Source organism: Cyprinodon tularosa, unplaced genomic scaffold (assembly GCF_016077235.1).
Source record: "Cyprinodon tularosa strain WSP-4 unplaced genomic scaffold, ASM1607723v1 ctg172, whole genome shotgun sequence".
NCBI lineage: Eukaryota > Metazoa > Chordata > Actinopteri > Cyprinodontiformes > Cyprinodontidae > Cyprinodon > Cyprinodon tularosa.
The window spans coordinates 815974-830479 of NW_024038551.1; the positions used below are offsets into that span (position 1 = coordinate 815974).

At 43.9% G+C, this 14506-nt stretch overlaps 1 protein-coding gene across 3 annotated transcripts; it reads right to left on the reverse strand.

Annotated features, from left to right (window-relative positions):
- Window positions 1-463: 463 nt before the first annotated feature.
- Window positions 464-14194, reverse strand: LOC119781191 (flavin-containing monooxygenase FMO GS-OX-like 4). Of its 3 annotated transcripts, none has more exons than XM_038281590.1 (10): window positions 9643-9894; window positions 9038-9552; window positions 4911-5128; window positions 4701-4839; window positions 4485-4627; window positions 2370-2422; window positions 2170-2294; window positions 1932-2039; window positions 1244-1453; window positions 464-1173 (listed from the first exon to the last, which is right to left on the reverse strand). In XM_038281590.1, the coding sequence occupies exons 3-10, from the start codon at window positions 5108-5110 to the stop codon at window positions 862-864; spliced, it is 1290 nt and encodes a 429-aa protein (XP_038137518.1). In that variant the 5' UTR covers window positions 5111-5128; window positions 9038-9552; window positions 9643-9894; the 3' UTR covers window positions 464-861. The 3 variants fall into 3 exon arrangements, 2 of the variants coding, with proteins under 2 accessions (XP_038137518.1, XP_038137517.1); XM_038281589.1 differs by having other exon boundaries at window positions 8906-9552; XR_005280504.1 differs by lacking the exons at window positions 464-1173; window positions 1244-1453; window positions 1932-2039; ... (3 more) ...; window positions 4701-4839; window positions 4911-5128 and adding exons at window positions 11139-11235; window positions 13681-13755; window positions 14034-14194 and having other exon boundaries at window positions 9145-9552; window positions 9643-10112.
- Between the last annotated feature and the right edge of the window lie 312 nt (window positions 14195-14506).

Sequence of the window (14506 nt, forward strand, 5' to 3'; positions counted from 1 at the left end):
TCCTGCTCATCCAGGAGGAGAGAATCTTTTAAAGTCAATAACTGGATGCAATCAGCTGCTTTTCCTCGGATGGAACCTTTGAACTTTTAATCTAGCTGGATAAGTTGATTGATCTGGATCTATAAAGTGACCTGAGGTGATTTGATGGGGGTTTGAGGTATAGAAATAGACTAAATTTAATCAACATGTTCACCCTTTGAACTTCAAAGTCCTTTTTTTATTTCATTCTTGGAGAATCTGGGGGGCATCAAATAGAAAATAACATAATTTGGCTAGAACATGGAGGATTCTGAAAGAACCTGGCAAGTTCCTCCTGTGGGTCCCTGACAGTTTGAGTCACATGTTCATCATTCAGTTCTGGATGTTTGCTGTTCCAATGTCTGCTGGTCTTCTGCTCCAAAGACCTTCACGGTGGCCTTAAAGGAAGGGTTTAAAAGAGGATTTGAACTTTTAAACAAAGGAATCTTGATCAAAAGTCTTTATTCAAATTAAACAGAACATCAGAGTAAACATTTAGATCAGAAGCTGAAGCCTCTGGGAACAAATGGATGGAAATAATTTAATTTTTTAATGATGTAAAAATTAATGTTAGATCTAAAATATTTATCTGTGAAGATAATCAGCCTTTAAAGTGCAGCACATGGTGGAAACCGTGAGACAACGAAGAAATGCAGTGAATTAATTAATTCAATTAAAAGAGGTAGTTCAGGGTGTAGTTCTTCTCTATGAGCAGTAGGTGGAGCCAAAGTACGACCACACTGAGAAAAGGCATGATGGAGAACATAAGGAGGACAAGCTGGACCTTCTCAGAGGAACGTCCTACAGAGTGGATCTGTCCCGGTTTTTATTCCTGAACCGTCCTCAGTTGATCCGCTCCCACTGGGTGGCGCTAACCAGCCTGTAGTTCAATCCTCTGTAGTTTTCGGGGTGGACCCGTCTCTGCTGCCACACCTCCTCATACAGGCTCCGGACCACCGGCGGGAGCGGCGGGAAGCCGGCGGCATCGGCCAGCGCGTCGCAGTATTCCCACTGATCCTGGTCCATCTTCAGCAGGTGGTTCTGCTGGACGCCGCGCCCCAGCTTGGTCTGCTGCTCCCTCTGCACCTCTTCCTCCATCTGCTCCCGAGGTGGCAGGGTGACGGACCCGTCCAACACGGCCAGGGCGAACTGGACCTGCGGAACAGAGAGAAGTCAGCAGCAAGCTCTGGCTGTTAAAACTCGACCTGCAAAAGCTCCGGCTCACCTGGCAGTTGAAATTGGGGAAGGGGCAGATGATCTTGCAGATGCCGATGAAGAAGAGCGAGGGAAAGGCAGGAGGCAGGATGTAGCGGTACAGGGGGGACACCACATGGTCCTGGATCTCCAGGCCCAGCCGGGCAGAGTCCAGGAAGGGGTAGCTGAAGTTGTAGCCGGTGCAGAACATCAGGACGTCAGCCCGGCACAGCGAGCCGTCCTAAGGGGAAAATTTCAAACCAATCAGAGGCCGGTTTAATATCAACATGACGCTGATGACCTCAGAACCAGAACTGTCTTTCTTTAAGATTTCATTTCTAGAAAATCACGTTTTTTTTTCCCCAATCAACCCTCCCCTTTGGCGTCCATCGTGACATCAGCTCATCACCTGCAGACGTCTCCTCATCACCTATAAACCAGCTCACTGTTCGATCCACCAGCTGCTAACATTTAATTTCTTACATTTTCATTGTTTGCTGTCAGATTTTTCAGCTTGAATTTCGTTGCCGTTTAGATTAAGATCAGCTCCCAGAGAGGATGATTTAAATAAAAGCGACATTTTGAAAAAATATACGTCACTTACATTTTTTATTACGAAATGTAACTATATTTGTTTTGGTCAGATTTGGTAGGAAAAGAATCATAGGTTGGCTTTTTGGGCTGTAACGCCCAGAGTAAGCTGGAAGTGGGTCGCCCACCTGAAGGCGAATGCTGCCGTCCTCGTCCACCGCCACCACAGAGCTGGACTCCTGAATCCCAGCAGGAAGAGGAACGGCCAGTGGAGCGTAGCGGTGACACAGGATGACCTGCAGAAAGACCAGCTGGTTATTGGTTCGGCCCCAGACAGCCTATGATGTCATCAGACAGAGAAAAGGCTGACATGCTCAGTTCTGAAGAACGTTCTATTGTTCTAATAAATTCTATCGCTGATGGTACCTTGGCTCCGGTTTTGACCAGTTCTATGGAAATGTCCAGTCCAGAAGCTTTAGCTCCCAGAACCACCACCGTCTGACCCGAGAACGGCTCAGGGCAGCGGTAGGAGTGGCTGTGCAGAACCTTTCCTGCAGACACACAGCGTTTCACTGAGCTTCTTTATTCTATTCTGACCTTCACTGGGTGAAGCAGAAACACGGTACCTTTAAAGTTCTGGATCCCTGGGATCTGCGGGATGTGAGGGTCAGAGTAATGCCTGAAGAGAGAGAAAAAAAAACCCAACCTAAAAATCATTATTCTGCCTTAAAAAGAAGGAAGTTGTAGTTACTATAAATGAGAAACGGGACGCCCCACACGGGGATGGAAAACAGGCGTTGCTATGACAACACAGATGCCAAATGTGAATGGCAAACTCCTGTTACCTGCTTTCTATTCGACTTCAACATCTTGTGGCTGTCTTGGGGGAAAGGGGGCCGATATAAGCTTCGTTTTTACAAAGATTGTTTATCTAATAATAAATGAGAAACAGACAGGAATGTAGAACTTGTTGCTGCCGTCCCCACTCTCTTTGGGATCTGCTGTTTTCTGGAAAAGCTGCTGCCTGGGCGGACATGGCGAAGGGGAGGTGTAACCGGAGGGTTAGTGCGTAGGCGGCGTGTTTAGGGGCCTTGATCTCTGCTGAACTGTTGCTTCTAGACACCTGCAGTAAAACCATGGATCCATGGTTCTGGTTTCTTCTTCTGCAAACTTTCTAACATCAGATGTCACCAAATGCAAATGCACATCTTAAAGTCATAGGGAAATATTTAAACGTCAAATCATTGTGGCTTAAACATGTATATAAATATCCTGGAGGAGACTCATCCACGACCTCCGACACAAAACTCTCCTCCTCATGCATGTTTCCTCTGTCCATACCGTTCCTGTGTGTTGTTTTTAAGTCAACAATTTAGTACTACTTGGTCCTAATGGAATTTCCCATTGGGAAATTCTTCCGACAAACCAGCCTTAATCAAACTTGCTTGCAAACTTTCCATAATCGACCAATCACATTCACTTTATTCACTTGTGTAAAGTCGGACACCTCTCGGGAGAATTTGGAAATGCAACATTTGGAACAGCCGCTTTCCTACGACTTTAAATATAATCATCTATATTGACTTACTATATAGATTTAAGCATTGAAAGCCTTTCCATGACGGGATGTAACTCCATATTCAATCAAATGAATTAACCCCTTGAGCCTGACTGGTCCGACAAAGGGTCCAACTGACACCTGCTCATGTTTATCTCTTTATAGAAATGGCCAAAACACAGTCACATGGTGTTTCATCCACACGCCTTTCAATTGGGGCTTTTAAGTTTCTAAAACATGTTTAAAAATTATTTTTTCACAAGTACTTTTAGTTTTATAGCTGTATAAACAAATAAAATGAGTTATACTTCCAACTGACATGTGTGACTCTGTGGGAGTAATGCAACAGCAGGTATTCATTTAAAGCCACACCCCCTAATGGCCGGCATCATTGGAAACTAAAGGCTCAGACTTTTCCAAGGAGGGGTCGGAGGTAATTGTGCAACCGTTTCAGGTGATGGAACCGGCATGCGTTACATAGGCTTACTCTGTTATTCTTATTTTCTATTCAGTTTGGTGATATTATTGGTAAATGTGAAATAAAAAACGGCTAAATCTTAGGAGTAAAGGCTTTGTCTTTTCCAAAAGGTCTCCAATAACGTAAATCAGCATATTTGTCTGACCAGATTCCCTCTTATGAGTGAAAAAATGTTTACACATTTGGTATTGTGTCAAAATCCCATTTCCGCCGAGCACACTGCCCACCAAACCTTTGTGGAACAAACATGCTTCAACTTATTTAGTCCAAAAGATGTGGATCTATAAAGTCTGAAGGTTTCGTCCAGAGTTTCAAATGAGATTTCATGGTGTGCGATGCTCATTTTGGACGGCTAAATATTTTTCATTTTGTCTTTGTTAAATAACCTAATAAATCAGACATGGTTACATTTAAAATAGTGGTTCCACCTGAAACATATTCCTCAAAGCCTTTCTGTCTTACAAATACAAACAATTGTATTTCCAATGTATAGTTTGCTGTACTTGCTTTAATTCACAGATGTGATTTCAGGCGGAGTTTGATCATAAGACCTTCAGGACTTAATGGCTCATCTGTTTTGAACATGTTTAAAACGTAGAGAATTGATTGAAAGGATCCCTAAAAGGAATCCACCTTTTATTTTCTGACGATGAGGTCAGCGATAAAGAGGTCAGGATTCAGTTACCGTGGTAACATGGGTCTCACCCTGAGCAGATGAACACGGCGTCGAACGCCTCGGTTCTCAGGCAGCCCGATGAATCCGCTGATGTCACTTCCCAGGTGAGCTTCCTCCCCTCACTGTCTGTCGTCATGGTAACAGGCGTTATGTTTTCCACTGCCGAGTTGAACTGTTGAAGGAGAAGGAAACATGAGGCGGTCACACAAAGTGGAGGTTCTGTTGGACTCGGGCCGACGACTCACCCGGATGTGAGGCCGGATCCCGAAGTTGTCACAGTACCGCTCCAGGTACCGCTGGACCTCCTGATGGGGCAGGAAGCTGCTCAGCTGCGGCTCGAAGGGGAAGTCGGGGAACATCATCACCTCTTTAGGCAGGTTGGTTCTGTTCGGACACAGAACCGGGTCATGCGGGTTCAGGAATGCTACCTCTTGCTAGCGGACAGGTGAACCTACCTGAGGTCTCGGTACATGCTGCTCAGCACCGGCCGCCCGTTCGGGTACGACCCGACCCGCTCTTCGTAGCACCAGGTTCCGCCCACATTCCCGCTGAGCTCAAAGACCACCGGGGGGGCGAAGCCGGGCCGGGCCAGAACATGCCGGGCCGCACAGAGTCCGGCTGCCCCCGCCCCCACCACCGCCACCCTCTGCAGCATCCTGGTGACCCGGTCCACCTGGACAACGACAAACATTACAAGTCCGGAGGCGGTTCTGTAAACCCAGAACTAACCTGGATTAAAGATCTGGGCCAGACATCAATCCCAGAAGGTTCCTGAACATCCTGCAGCTTTAATGGAAAAGAACCTGGCCTCTACAGAACCAGAACCTCTCAAACAGATCGGATGCAGGTCAAATAGTTTGGAGGTTCTGCTCTCTGACTGGACTGTACAGGTGCTGGTCATAAAATTAGAATATCATGAAAAAGTTGATTGATTTCAGTAATTCCATTTAAAAAGTGAAACTTGTATATTATATTCATACATTACATACAAACTCATATATTTCAGATGTTTATTTTGTTCAATTTTGATGATTACAAATGACAACAAATGAAAATCTCAAATTCATCATATCAGAAAATTAGAATATTACTGAAGACCAATAAAAACAAAGGATTTATAGAAATGTTGGCCAACTGAAAAGTATGAACATGAAAAGTATGAGCATGTACAGCACTCAGTATTTAGTTGGGCCTCCTTTGGCCTGTATTACTGCAGCAATGCGGCGTGGCATGGAGTCGATCAGTCTGTGGCACTGCTCAGGTGTTATGATAGCCCAGGTTGCTCTAATAGTGGCTTTTAGCTCTTCTGAATTGTTGGGTCTGGTGTATTGCATCTTCTTCTTCACAATACCCCATAGATTTTCTATGGGGTTAAGGTCAGGAGAGTTTGCTGGCCAATTAAGAACAGGGATACCATGGTCCTTCAACCAGGTACTGGTAGCTTTGGCACTGTGTGCAGGTGCCAAGTCCTGTTGGAAAATGAAATCCGCATCTCCAAAAAGTTGGTCAGCTGCAGGAAGCATGAAGTGCTCTAAAACTTCCTGGTATGTGGCTGCGTTGACCCTGGACCTCAGAAAACACAATGGACCAACACCAGCAGATGACATGGCACCCCAAACCATCACTGACTGTGGAAACTTTACACTGGACTTCAAGCAACGTGGATGAAGTGCCTCTCTTCTTTTCCTCCAGACTCTGGGACCTTGATTTCCAAAGGAAATGCAAAATTTACTTTCATCAGAGAACATGACTTTGGACCACTCACCAGCAGTCCAGTCCTGTTTCTCTTTAGCCCAGGCAAGACGCTTCTGACGCTGTCTGTGGTTCAAGAGTGGCTTGACACAAGGAATGCGACAGCAGAAACCCATGTCTTTCATACGTCTGTGTGTGGTGGTTCTTGAAGCACTCACTCCAGCTGCAGTCCACTCTTTGTGAATCTCCCCCACATTTTTGAATGGGTTTTGTTTCACAATCCTCTCCAGGGTGCGGTTATCTCTCTTGCTTGTACACTTTTTTCGACCACATCTTTTCCTTCCCTTCGCCTCTCTATTAATGTGCTTGGACACTGAGCTCTGTGAACAGCCAGCCTCTTTAGCGATGACCTTTTGTGTCTTGCCCTCCTTGTGCAAGGTGTCGATGGTCGTCTTTTGGACAACTGTCAAGTCAGCAGTCTTCCCCATGATTGTGTAGCCTATAGAACTAGACTGAAAGACCATTTAAAGGCTTTTGCAGGTGGTTTGAGTTAATTAGCTGATTAGAGTGTGGCACCAGGGGCCATCAATTTTGAACCTTTTCACAATATTCTAATTTTCTGATATGATGAATTTGAGATTTTCATTTGTTGTCATTTGTAATCATCAAAATTAAACAAAATAAACATCTGAAATATATGAGTTTGTATGTAATGTATGAATATAATATACAAGTTTCACTTTTTAAATGGAATTACTGAAATCAATCTACTTTTTCATGATATTCTAATTTTATGACCAGCACCTGTAGGTCCGAGCCCAGATTGTCCAAGTTACTCACTGGAACAGTCGGGTTAATAATCTGGTCTTGAGTTTAGACTCTGCCTCAGAGGTTCTGTCCAGTTAGAGATAAAAGAACAAATTCATCAACGAAGAACCGAACCCAGAGTCCAAAGTGAAAATCGCCTCTAGTTTAATATTACACCATGGAGGTTCTTTAGATCTAGAAACTGGATCAATCATTTGTGTCAAGAGTTGATTTTGGTACCAGATCCAGAGATGATGGGAAACCTCTGATCGTCTTAAAAACCAAAAAGAGTTTATTTTTCTTCTGGGTTTCAGATGAAACCCTGTTAACCATCAAGCTGCTGACTGGGGTTCTGGTTCTGTTGGATCTATGAGTTGCAGTGGATCATCAGATCCTCACGTTACCGAACCTGTTTCCAAATGGAGCCTCGGGGCTCTTCAATGGTCCGATAGCCTCTCCTGTTGGGTCGGTTCTCCAGAAACCCGGTCCATTACGCAGATCAGTTCTATAGAAAGCAGAACCGTTCCTCTGTAAACCAAGTATATTAAAGGTCCAGACTTTAGGAACGACTGAACTTCAGAACCTGGATCGTGTGTTCTGGTTCCTCCGGTACCATTTAAAGGAGCAACAGAAGATTGGAGATGCAGAGATTACGGAAGAGAATTAGGGCCACTGAAAAAACAAAAATAAGTTAACTGATTTTTAAATATTATTTCAGCTTAATATGGGGGGAAAAGTCAGAATTCTGACTTTTTCTCAGACTTCTGACTTTAATGTCATAATGTTGGATCGTAATGTAGATGGGCACCATGAAGGAAGAAATGTGCGAGCACTCAGCTTCACTGACAAAGATGCGAGTTGTTTGGGACGGCCAGTAACACATTGGTGTTACTGGCCGTCCGCAATTAGGCAACTTTTTACGTGCCAGAGGGGTCCCAGGTGATGCTATTTCATTAATGGAAGAGCAGAAGGTTATTAAAACAAGAGAGCTAGTTTAGTTTCTAAAACAAACATGGCTATGGCTTTATGCTAACATGTTGGTTAGCTGTCAGAATTCTGAGATTAAAGTCAGAATTTCGAGAAAAAAAGTCTGAATTGGGAGAAAAAAGTTTTAACTGGTAGAAAAAAAGTCAGAATTGGGAGAAAAAAAGTCAGAATTCTGAGATTAAAGTCAGAATTTTGAGAAACAAAGTCTGAATTGGGAGAAATAAGTCAGAATTGGTAGAAAAAAAGTCAGAATTGGGAGAAAAAAAGTCAGAATTGGGAGAAACAAAGTCAGAATTGGGAGAAACAAAGTCTGAATTGGGAGAAAAAAGTCAGAATTCTAAGATTAATCAGAAATCTGACTTTTTAACTCATATTATACTGAAAAAAATGTCAAAAATCAATTTACTTTTTTAATCTTTTTCAGTGGCCCTTATCCTCTTCCGTAAGAGACAGAAAATGTTGAGCTGTGACTAACTCTGTATTCAGAACCAACTGGACCGGACCGATTGTCTAACTGTGTCAGAACTCAAAGTACCAGATGGTCCCTGAGTCCAACTGGACCTCAATGTTCCGGCTGCCCGCTGGGAAGAAACGTCCTGAACTGATTTAAACCAGTGAGCTGACTTGATGCGAACCGGGACACTTTTCACTTGATCTTTTCCAGAACTTTCTGCCGTATAGAAGAAAAAAAGGTTTAATAAGCAGCCCTGCTGCTCACTGGTTTCTGACCCGGTTCGGACTTTGGCCCCTGAAACAACACCGGATCACCCGGGACACAGGGCCGAGACACTTTGTTAGAAAAACGGAACCAGAACTTTAATACCGAACCACAGATGGACAGAATCTGTCAAAAAGAAAACACAAACTGCGCCTGCGTAGAAAGACACTGATGATAGTAACAATCAGCCGCTCCGCTCAGAGCGGCAGCGTTCGATCAATAATAACCAATCAGATCATCTGTTACCGAGGTTAATGTCCGGGTTGGTTCCGCTGCGGTTCGGTTGGACTCCTGCAGGACGAACCGGTTCTACCGTGGAGCGACTCCCTAGACAACACCGAGGAGTTTACAACAAGTGTTACACATAGAAATGTTCACCCAGAATCATGGAAACAGCTGGACTCGCCCCGTTTCCGCCATATCGAGACAACTTCCGCTTTAGACCCTTCATAATAAAAGGGGGGATTTCATTCTCAAAATAAGGATAATACAAAACAAAACCCTTTACTTTATATTGAGGAAATCTGTGCATCAGAGAAGATGAAGCAAGAAGACAAAATATTACAGACCTTTAACTTGGGGCTGGGTAAATAATATAAAACTAAGACATTAAACCGCAGCAGTGGAGAAAGAAAAAACAACTATAGGCTGGTTATTAATAAAAAGCTATGTTCAAGTCAAAATAAAAAATGCAACAATTTCACAGAGAGAAAAACTGAGATGATCTATTTTCCTGTTTCTGTTCTCCACAGCTTCACTCAGTGACTGGACGATAACAATTCACCCAGATTTAAAAACAGAATTGAAATCAGTCAGTTTCCATGCTGATGGCAGTGAGTTCGTCCCCAGGAAGCTGAGGGCAGAGGGTCCTGCTCAGGGAACCGATGCAGCACCTGGTCCAGCTCAGGGAACCGATGCAGCACCTGGTCCAGCTCAGGGAACCGATGCAGCACCTGGTCCAGCTCAGGGAACCGATGCAGCACCTGGTCCAGAGAAATTCAGGTTCTGCTGCTGAAATGACTCCATCTGTTCCAGGAAACCAGCTGAACCAAAACGTTTTATTACAAAAGCAGAACGCAGCAGAAACAGGAAACAAAGCTGGATTTTGCTGAACTCTGACTTCAGCTTCATTGCTGAACATCAGCAGCCTCAGATGAGCTGCAGCTTCGTCCTACAGAAGTCCACGACGGATCGGACCAGTTCCACAGAGGGACGGCTGCTTCTGCATAACGTCCATCACTTGGCGGCGGCGTTGCCGTGCAGCGGCGGCTGCTGCGGCGGCGGCTGCTGCTGCTCGGCCAGCGCCTGCTGCAGTCGCGTGCGCTTCCTGGAGTAGTGCTGCCAGTGCAGCAGCTGCTGCTCGTCGATGAACTTGGCGCACTGGGCGTTGACCAGCTCCTTCCTGAAGTGTTCGTACTGCAGCAGCTCCAGCATGTGGAGGCAGTGAGGGTACCTGCGGGAGAGCAGAGACGCTTAGACCTCTGGGTAAAGCAGAAGAAGAACCTGTTTGGATCCCAAACGATTCTTTACTCTGCAAAAACGATCTAAAAATAAGTCAAAATATCATAAATGAGGTGTATTTACCCTCAATTTGAGTAGGAAAAAAGATGATTTGCCAATATATATCATGTCATGTGTAATTAATACATGTATTTTACATATACATCATCAATTTAGCACTTTTGGCGCTTCAGTATCATTATGCTAAAAAAGAAAGAAAGAAACTCCTGTTCCTAACAAACACAGAGAAACAGTATCAAAGGAAGGAATTAAAAAAGGTAAGAGGATAAAACCTTCACTGGATGAACGCAAATAAAATGCATCATAAATCTGTTTCCTTCATTATAAACTGAGTCTGATCCTCATTAGGCCCGCCCCCTTATCTACTCAGACTGACAGCAGCCTTTTCCCCCCATGAGATCCATAAGCTCTTGAGACCATCGACCTTCAGACTGGGTCAGAATTGTTCTGGTTTGATCCGACTTCACCGAGAGGTGCTAATTAGCCTAGCCCCCTTACTTCCTGGTTTACCGGCTCTGCACATGCTCAGTATGGCACGTCTGGTAAAAAATACCAGCAGCAGGGCGCCGTCACCTTTCAGAAAAACTCAGTTTGCAGTCAGAACCAGTTACTGGGTTTAAAAGACATCGAGACGGGCCTTTATACCCGCCGACCTAAACGCCTCCTTCAGAACCTCATTGGTGGAGATGACTTGAAAGGTGCTGCAATAATTCAGAGCTCAATAAGAGCGATCGTATAAAGGAAATTAGTTTAATCGGACCGGCACCACACAGTTAGTTGGTCCATTTTACCACAAACAGAACGGCAGCTGAAATCCAGAACCATGAAGAACATTTGACCCTGACTGGATCAGGGAAAACCTCACTACGTCCCATCTACTGTCAGAATCCGAACCAATGACTGAGATACAGGAGGATGGTATCGGACCTGTGAAACGAGGTTCTGCAGCTGGACTTACTTGAGGAACTTGGCGTATTCGGGTTCCTTCCAGTACAGCAGGTACTTCAGGTAGTTGATGAATGGTCTCTCCCTCAGGTAGCCTCTCTGAGCCAGAACTGCAACATAAACACACGACCCGGTTCAGCAGCAGAACGGACCCATCTCTCTGCTTCCTAAACATCCTCCATCGGCTTCTAGACTAACAACCGTTCTGTTAACTCTGGTTCTTTTGCCCAGTAAAAGCCAGAGGTCATCAGAACCAGTTCCTGGGAACAGGTTCTGACCCGGATCCAGTCTGGTTCTGCTTTCTTCCCTCTGGCGGTGCTGGATGTTCAGAACCACCCAAATTGTTTCTAAAGGAAAGCAGCAGAGAAAACTGGTTCTGAAGGAGCGGGTCGGTGTTCTGTCGGACCAGCATACTCATAGCCAATATGATGAGCAAGACGTCACATTTACGTTTATCCCTTTAGTTTTATACGAAAAATAGACTTTAAACTACCTCAATGGGAATGCATCCCTTTAGTCATGTCCAAAAAAAACTATTTAATTACTTAAGGCTGATTTATGCTCAGAAACCAGGTCATCTGTGTGTGTCGAAGTGAATGTAAATGTGCCCCCGCCCCTCCGCAGACACTCTGCTGCACCTCTCCCAAATTGTAGGTGACCGCAGACAGGAGGCCTCTGATTGGTCAAATCTACATCCGCTCTACACTATGCGTATTTCCTGTTTGGTGCCTTACACGCTTGTTTTGTCTGTATGGCCGCCATTGTGGAAAATGAGTGGTGAAGATGGACCAGCTAGAAGAGTGAGGTGCGTGAGAACGCTGGGACCCTTTTTCCCCCTGGATCCCCGCTCTTTTTCACCCTCATGTCCCTCCATTTTCGCACAAACTTGCCCCACTTCCTCACTGCCTCGGCCGTATATAGACCCACAGCTAGTTCATGATGGTCCCTCTTACGTTGTGGCGTGAAATAACAGCGCAGACCACGCTTCAATATTGGGCATAAATCAAAAATATCTGCGACAAGCTCACTGCGACACACTGCTGCGGGAGGATAACCAGGCCTTTCCTTTTTGATGTTTTTTGAAAGGTATGGTGACCTGACCTTACACTTTTTTTTTTGTACATGACTTAAGGGATAAATGCCTGTTGAGGTAGTTTAAAGTGTATTTTTTGTAAAAAAATTAAAGGCATACGCTAGGCTTGTCCCGATCCGATCCACGTATCGGATCGGGACGCCGATATTGGCAAAACAATGCGTATCGGCAAAGCATGTAAAATGCCGATCCAGACTGCCGATCCAGTTTTTGGAAAAAAATCTGGTCCGTATTTTCCAGTTTCGCCGATTGAAATGATCCATTCCACTATTTTGCGCCAGTGTTTCCCTGTTTTGCATTTTTATTAAAACTTACAGTAATACTTGCACCTATAACTGTTTACGGTTTTACTGTTCACTGTGCAATTTCAGATTGCTATTCATAATTTTGTCCAGTTTGTGTTTATCTCTTAATAAACAGGTAAGTTTGTTGTTACCAAGCATTGTGTTTTATTCAATCTCACCTAATTTAGCTGGCTAGATGTTATCAAGAGTACTAAAACCCTTTTCAACATGAGTCTTACAACTAAGGCTAAATACTTTAACTTAAACTTAAATACATGCTCGGATAGGCTGGTATCGGCCAGTATCGGTATCGGATCGGAAGTCCAAAAACAATATCGGTATCGGATCGGAAGTGCAAAAACCTGGATCGGGACGTCTCTAGCATACGCGCAAATCTGACATCTTGCGCATGCATGCTGGTCTGACAGAACACCGGGCCCAAATAAACAAACCAGACCTGTGGTATCTGGTACCAATTCCAATCGGCTAAATGTGGATCAGATTTCCTTTAACAGGTGAGTCAGTTCAGAGCAAAGATATGTCCAAAGGTTTCACTGAACAGATGGTCACTCTGACTTTAAAATGTTCCTAAAAAAGAAAATTAAAACAATCCACTGGAACAATCCGTTTTAAGACGATTCGCTTCCCATCCAGGAAGCTTTTGCAATTCAAAATGTCAGGAATAGTTGAGTTCCAGGCTCTATACACTAGCTCAGCAAAGGCTGTCAAAAGAAGCCAAAGGACCCCCATTCCAAAGGGATGGACTTATTCATCAATGGCAGTTTGCATGTTTTCAAAACAAAAACAAAGCTTTGATGATCTACTGAATAAAACCTCGAACTCAACACTATTCCTGACATTTTAAATTGAAAAAGCTTCCTGGATGGGAAGAGAAATGTCTTCAAACTTGGAAAGAAAATATCTTCCCTTGCAAATTAAAAACCTTATGCTAACATCATGTCTGCATCTGCAGGATGATGTGACTTTAATCCAGCCTGTTCAGTTGAAGCTGCTGGTTCTGTCCCACTGAGAGGTTGGTCGGATTTTCCAACCAGTCCACATTTGGTTCTATTTGGTGTTCAGTGATAATGAAGCCTTTCGATAAAAAAAAAAAAAAGAGAGAAATAATCCTTTATTTCAACACCTTCATCCCAGATTGAGGGCGTTCTTTTACTCACAGTTCAGGTAGTTCGGGTTTGCCAAACACTGGACGAACTCTAATTCGGACTGAAACCGGTTCCGAGCCTGTTCCTCTGGAGAAAAACAGAACAGACCAGAAAAAATAAACATTTTAAATAATTGTTCTCTTCACCAGACTCCATTTAAAAACAAACAAACTACAATTTAACGCTGGACTGTAAAGTACATTAAACTCTCCCCTCTGTCTGAAAACGCGGATTATAAAACATCACAGGATTAACCAACCATTATTAATACAAACCAAACACATAACTAAAGCTATCAACGATAAAATGAAACAAAACATTTAGTCTCTTAGACTGCATTCAGAAAGGGATATAAATCAACCTACCCGTTTCCATGACAATAGATTGTTTGACCGTAAAATGGAGTAATTATTTTTTTAATCTGTAATAAATCCAGATGATCAGGGACTCTAATGCTCAGATGGTTGATCTTTGTTGAAGTTCGCTGGCCGCCATCAAACGTTCATCGATGCAACTGTCGCGTATCTACGACACATCCGTCCGCTTTACGGCTGTTGCTGTTCCTTATCTGGCCACCAGAGGGAGACATTTAACAGCCTTTTTCTTTCAAAATCCGGCTGAGGACTGAGCTGAACTAATTTTCATCTTGCTGAAGTGATTTTATCTCTGTTTTAAACGTTTACAATAAAAATTTGACACAGATGCAACTTTTATTCGCCTTATTACTGACAGTAAAGCCTCTAAGCAGACTTGGGGGCCAAGGTGAAATCTCAAACTGATGGGTTTGTTCCTTTGCTGCAGGGAGTATCATCCTGCAGTATGGAATTTGCAATTTCTG

Coding starts and splice junctions, on each gene's coding strand:
- LOC119781191 (XM_038281590.1), bottom strand. CDS start 5,110: ATGCTGCAGAGGGTGGCGGTGGTGGGGGCGGGGGCAGCCGGACTCTGT. Junction 4,840..4,910: donor AGCATGTACCGAGACCTCAG/GTAGGTTCACCT, acceptor GTGTCCGAACAG/AACCAACCTGCCTAAAGAGG. Junction 2,423..4,484: donor GCCGTGTTCATCTGCTCAGG/GTGAGACCCATG, acceptor CTCTCTCTTCAG/GCATTACTCTGACCCTCACA.